A 6,595-nucleotide genomic window follows, 5' to 3' on the forward strand; every position below is an offset into this window, starting at 1 on the left:
GGAGCCGGGGCACCTTGGCAAGGGGGCATGCTGCCCCGTGGAGGGGCATGGACCTGCGTGTGTGTTGGCTTTCCTCGGGGGCAGGATGGCAGCCCCGAGCCCGAGTCATTTGAGGAAGCTGGCGTGTGCAAGGCAGGTATCCTCCAACAAGGCCCGGAGCTCGCGTGCTCATCCCTCTCCCAAACCTGCAACCCCCTCCCCCTTCCCCTGCGTCCACACACCCTCTCTTTCGGGAGCTCGTGCAAGTGTTGTCCGGGGTCGGTCCCTCCAACACCTTGGGGTCGCCTGTGCGGGGGCTGCTGTGCAAGTGGGCAGCCCCCCAAACAATGGCATTTGCACGGCAGACACAACTTGCAGCTTGGATCCGTACTTATCTATGCTAATTACAGGCTGTCTGACACAGGGATAATAAATGCAGAGGCAGAAGTATAGAAATATGTTTCTCCAGGCAGTGTACACGTTGACTCTGTAGGTCCAGGCTTGTTTTCTTGCTCTCCTGCTAATTCACTTCTTTTGCAAATCTATTCCCCCCCCCCACTCTCCTTCTTCTTTCCCCTCCTCTGTTGACTTGTACTTCATATCACACCCCAAACCGAGATAACCCAATATGCACGGGAGAGGAGCATTTCGAGCAGCTGTATTGCTTTTAGACGGGCTTCTCAGTGAACATTTTTGCAAGGGAAAGAGATTTTTTTTTCCTGATGAAACCTTGGGTGTTTTTTTCTTTTCTTTTCTTTTTTTTTCTTCTGCTTTCTTTTTCCCCCCTTTTTTGGGGGGGAAAAATGCACCATAACCCCCATGAAAGAAATGGGTCCTGGGTTTTAATAGCACCTCGGAATTTATTGTCTCTTACCCTCCGACCAGTAAAGAGTCTGGAATTTGGAAGGCATAACAGCAGACACAATTCTTAGCAACAGACGGAGTTGAAGGGGGGAAACACACACACATGCACACTCACACACATGCACATGCACACGCATGCACACACACGCAGGTAAACAACTGCTTCAGTGCGATTTGCAACTAACTTTGTGTCTTTTCTGCCTCCCCCCCGCCCCACTCCGAGCTCTCCCCACTGCAACAGCAAGTCCAGGGGAGCTGCAGGTCAGGTCCAGCTCCCCTGTGCTGTTTGGGGGGTACTTTCTGCACAATAACTTTAAAGTTAAAAAAAAAAAAAAAAAAGCGACCTGGAGAAATCTGATCTTCAAGTAGCCAAAGAAATTTGGTGGCGGTGGCGAGAGAAATCCATCCATCAATCGCGTGGTTATAGGACGTGATGGGCTATTTTATTTTCGTGGAATTGCTCTTTCTTCGCTTTGTGTTTTATTGTATTTTCTTTTCTTTTCCGAAGAGGCTGGAAACAGCCCTTCAGAGGTAAAAAAAAAAAAAGAAAGAAAGAAAGAAAGAAAGAAAGGAAAAAAAAGAAAAAAAGAAAAAAGAAAGAAAGAAAGCAGCGCGTTTGCAAGGCTGGAGAGGCTGAGGGCAGTCGTCCCACGGCTGCTGCGGATTCAGACACCACCAAAAAGAAACCCCCCCAACTCCATTGTGTGCTATTTTCATAAGGGGAAAGGGTGGCTGAGCGGGTGGAGAAGGAACAAAGGGAAGAGAGGAAGAATTTGGGGAGGGGAGAGAAAGGGAGGAAAGGAGGAAAGGAGGACAAAGAGACGGAGCAAGGTACAGGATCGGAGGGGGGAGCTGGGAGCCTTCCTGCTGCTCAGGGATTCAAATGAAAGCGAGGGGCGATGCCTGCAAGGTTGCTTTCGTTTTGCTCCGAAAGCCAAGACGACCCGCAGCCCCCGAGCCGGACTTCTCCCCCGAGCCGGGGGGCGTGCGGGGCTGCGGGGAAGGGGGGGGACAAACCCCCCGACCCCCAAACCCGGGTCTTTTTTTGTTGTTGTTTTTAATCCGAACTTGACAGTGTTAATTGAACGGCGGGAGCGCGGGCAATGCGTGTTTGGACGCGGGGCTTGTCTGCCTGTCAAGGGTGGCGAGGTGTCTGCCGCTCCCAAGGGCCCGGCGAGCGCGGGCGGCGGCTCCGGGCGGCGGGAGCCGGGCGCTGCTCGGGCGGTGGCTGCAGGGAGCAGCCTCGCTTCTTCCCCAGCTTCAGGGTGCCAATCCCAGCAGCTGCTCTGCAGCCCCTGTGCGGGGGCTGGCTGGTGCTCTCCAGGCCTGGAGCTCCCACTTGGGGAGGTTTCCCCCCTCCCCCCCCTCCCCCAGCCTTCTGCCAGGTTGGAATTGCCCAAACTCGAGTTTTCCAGCCCTAAACTTCTCCAAGTGTTTTGGACTGCCAGCGCAGCCTCTCGGAGCTGAGCAGAGCCACTCAGGGGACTTGGTGATCAGCCCCCACCCCAACCACCACCACCACCTTTTTCTTTCTTTTTCTTTCTGCGTTCATTTCTTTTTCCTTGAAAAAGCATGGGGCGGGCTAGCCAAGGGGAAGCAAGGCAAAGACACATCAGCAGGGACCCAAAGCCTGTGACCATGGGCAAAGCAGCCAGAGGAGAGCTGAGATTTCCAGCTCCTGCACAGCCTCAGCAGTTCAGCCTGCGAAGAACTGGGGGGGGGGGAAAATGAGCCCAGTGAACTGGAAAGCAGCTGGCTCCAAAAAGGTGTGAGATTTCAGCTTCTCAGGGCACTTCCCAAATAAATACATATATAAATAAACAGCTTCCCTGATTTTCCTTCAGTAAGGAAGCTAGCCTTTTTAAAAAAAAAAAATATCTGTGCAAGTCCTGGGTTTTACTTTGTTGGGGCGGGGGGGGGGGTGTTTTAATTTCCCAGCGGTGTGTTGCTTTGGTTAAAGGCAAAGCGTTTGGGGTTTTCTTATTTGATTTTATTTGGCTTGCAGAAGCCAGGGGGAGATGGGAGGGGAAGGAAGATAATAGGTAATCGCCCTTAAAAGCAAGTGAGGAAGCTACTGAGCGAAATGTTGACAAGCGTCTCCTCGCAAACTCCGGGCATATTGTAATTGCCCCATGCGCTCCTGGCTGGGAACTTTGCTCTGAAGATTATTGCAGGGGGGGAGTTATTTCTCATGTCTGGACTCGACTTTATCCCTGCAACTTTACGTTTATCCGTCTGGAGAGGGGTTAGCATCCCTGTACCAAGAGGGAGGAAACAGGGGCCGGACGTGGGCTCAGGATTATGCTCTGCCAGGGCACAGCTATCGGTTTCTGATCATATTCATTAAACCACCTTCAGGTTTTGTTCTGAGATGAGCTGCCTCTGTTTTGCCTGGGCTGTTTCTCAGAGGCAGGCTGTCCCTTGAATTAAAGACGCTTGTATTGCAAACACTGCGGGGTTTTTTTGGGGGGGGGATAATAAATCCAGTAGCAAGATGGGGGGTGAATACTTCTACGTGAGGAAGGTTGCCTTGTAAATGCAAGACAGCTTTTGCCAGCTTCTTGTTTCCCTTTGTGTAACACAAAAATGCACCATCAGGGCTACCTTAGTGACCTTGTCTGCTCACGTTAAGGTTACCCGGACTGCCTTTTCCTTAAAAACCCTGTTGGTTTGATAATCGCTGCTCCTTAAACATTTCATGTCTTCTCACTTTTGGTGGCTTTCCCCTACCACCTCTCCCCCCTCCCCCCCCCCATTTTTTCTCTCTTTCTCTGCCCTGGCTGATCCCCTTTCTGCATCTGTCTGCAGACCACCGTCCTTTTGCAAGGTTTCTTTTAAATATAATGCACCCCTGCAACAAAGCCAAGTTCCTTGTCGCCTCCACGTTTTAATATCACAGCATATCAACCACCCTGGAGACTAAGCATTTTGCTTTTTTTCTTAAGGAAAAAAAAAAAAACAACGGGGGGGATTGGGAATAGATAAAGAATGATGATAAAAATAGCCATCATTTGGAGTCTTGTGATTGACAGATAAATTGATCTCAATAAAGGCCAAAGGGACGTGCTACTCCTATAGGACTATTTCCCTTTAAAGGCTCACATAAAACATAGGACTTCAGGCGAGAGCAGAATAAATTCTCAGGGATTTGGGCGAGATGATGACTTTCCTCCTCTCCACTTTGGGGCTCCTGGAACACATGAGCCCCCTCCCTTTCTATTGCCAGGGCCCCCTTTTGTAGCACAAAACACATTTTTTTTTTGTAGCAGCAGCTCCTGGTGCCTGATTCTTAAGGTGAATTAAGGTGCAAGTCTGTCTAAGAAATGGGCTGCAACTTTCTAGGGTCTGGGGGTGGGGGGCTTTCTGAATAACGTCGTGTATAAAGTCCTCGGTGTGCATGTAGGTCCTTTTCTCTGCTCTGGGTCCTGTCTGCGGAACTTAATCAGAGAAAAAATGGAGAAGAACAAGAAATGAATCCATCCCTGTCTTGGGCTTGTTTCCTGAGACTTGCACACACTGTCTATAATGTCATAATGCCTCTCTAAGGGACACAGGAGCCCCCCCCCCCAGAAGAAACCACCGTAACCTCCCTCTCCTCCCCAGTTTGGACCCTCAGCTCTGCGCAGCTGCCCTGAAATCCTGAAGTGATGCCCCGTCCTTGAGAGCACCAGACCGTCCACCTTTGGGAAAAACAGTTTAGGAAAATCAGACGTGATTTCTGCTACTCCTAATTTTCCCCTCTTCTTCCAGAGAAATCGTCTTAACTCCATCCATCCGATGGGCGGGAGCTATTTATCTACCTGCTTTTCTCTCCGAAAGAGGTTATTTCTTTCCTAATGCAGCCAGGACATGAAGTGTTGTTTGTTGGGGTTGGGGTTTGGTTTTGTTTTTTAAAATTCAGCCAACTTCTTCCATCGATTTGTTGTTGTTTTTTAAAAGTTTCAGTGCATATCTATTTTTTTTTAAAAAAAAAGCATCGCCCCTTCAAGTACGAGCCACATTGTTGCTTGCTCTTAACATGCCAAAGCTTCCTCCTTCCCAGCGACGCCTTGAGAGCTGAAACTTGGGCTTACAGTTTTATTTAATGAACGACACATTTATGAACAATCAAATGATCCTCGTAAAAATTTTATTGAAGGACATAAAAACATCCCACGGCTACTCGCCGAATAATGTAGCCCTTTCACTGCTAACGCCGAGAGTCATTTTTATTTTGGGTGGTGGGTGTGTGTGTGTGTGTGTGGGGGGGGTGATTATTTCCCATTCATGGTTTAAAGGGGGAATCCCTGCTTTGCTTTATTCCTTGCTTTTTTACTCCCTCTCCTCCAGCGGATACTTAGGTTAAAAAAAAATTACATGTGCATGTGGCCAGCTGGTGATTAGCGCTAGATGTGATGACAAAAGAGCCACTTCTTTTTTAAGGGGAGAGGGAGGCTTTTTTTTTAGGGGGGGGGGTCGAGGCTGAACTCTCCTAGACTTCCCAACGATGTCTTTTTACTGATATTCCGGGGACTGTATCCATCCTAGACTACAAGCTGCAGAAGCAAAAAGACAGAGACAAATTACGTCAAGAAATAGTTCCCGGGTTACCTTACCCTCCCCACCTTCCCGGCTGCTCAGCTGGAGCCCCCCCTCCCCAGCCCCCGGGGGAAAGCCACCTTCGCCTAATGACATGCCAGCCGCCTGCCTCCCCATATCTGCCCGATTTGGAGAGTTTCGCGAAAAGCCAGGTCGCCGAGGCGCTATTAAAAAAAGACCTGCGGATTGATCCGCGCGATATTTTTGGGTAAATACAATCACGTGAGCGCGGGGAGCCAATGGCCGGCTGGGAACGGCTGAAAAAATAATTACCTGCCCTGATTGTTCTATGAGCAGATAAAAAGTACACATACAGTTCATACAATAATCTTATGAATGTAAAAGAGGGGGGAAGGATGTCCGCGTCGGGCCCCATAAGCAACTATTATGTAGATTCCTTGATAAGTCATGACAACGACGAGCTCCTGGCGTCCAGGTTCCCCGCCACGGGCTCGCACCCCGCGGCCGCCAGACCTTCGGGATTGGTACCGGACTGTGCCGACTTTCCGTCCTGCAGTTTCGCCCCTAAGCCGGCCGTGTTCACTACTTCCTGGGCTCCCGTGCACTCTCAGTCGTCCGTGGTGTACCATCCGTATACGCACCAGCCGCACATAGGGGCTGACACCAGGTATATGCGCACTTGGCTAGAGCCCATCTCCGGCGCTGTGTCTTTCCCAGGCTTCCCACCCAGCAGCAGGCATTACGGACTCAAGCCGGACGCTTTCCCCGGCCGGAGGGCGGAATGTGGCCCGATGGACGGGCGAGGTTATCCGGATTATATGTACGGATCCCCGGGTGACCTGAGAGACAGAGCACCGCAGACAATTCCATCCCCGGAGTCCGAAGCCATCGCCTCCAGCAAACACAAAGAAGAAAAGAACGAATTAGACCCTAGTAAGTTGAAGTCATTCTTGTTTACAACCGGGCAGGCATTATAGCCTCGAGTACAGTACTCAATAAAATGAAATTACTTTAGAGCGCCGGCCCCTAAATCTGCGAGGCTCCAGGAAGAGCTGGGTTTAAAAATAAAATCCAAGAAAAGAAAAATATAAAGGAAAAAGAAAGAAAGAAAGAAAGAAAGAAAGCCCTCTAGGAGAAGCTAAGACCGAGCCGTGAGCGTTTGGGTTATTTTCTAACAGGAGAAGGGGGGAAGCTGTTGGTTTCTTTGATAAAA

At 50.1% G+C, this 6,595-nt stretch overlaps 1 protein-coding gene across 1 annotated transcript in view; it reads left to right on the plus strand.

Annotated features, from left to right (window-relative positions):
* Nucleotides 1-5,664: 5,664 nt before the first annotated feature.
* HOXC9 (homeobox C9) overlaps nt 5,665-6,595 on the plus strand; it is a 3,375-nt gene continuing 2,444 nt past the window's right edge. Inside the window, exon 1 of the mRNA XM_019554640.1 lies at nt 5,665-6,315. Coding sequence (XP_019410185.1) covers nt 5,754-6,315 — 562 coding nt within the window. The 5' untranslated portion in view covers nt 5,665-5,753. The remainder of the gene's footprint in view (nt 6,316-6,595) is intronic.

Source organism: Crocodylus porosus, unplaced genomic scaffold (genome assembly GCF_001723895.1).
Source record: "Crocodylus porosus isolate Cpor-Errol unplaced genomic scaffold, CroPor_comp1, whole genome shotgun sequence".
NCBI lineage: Eukaryota > Metazoa > Chordata > Crocodylia > Crocodylidae > Crocodylus > Crocodylus porosus.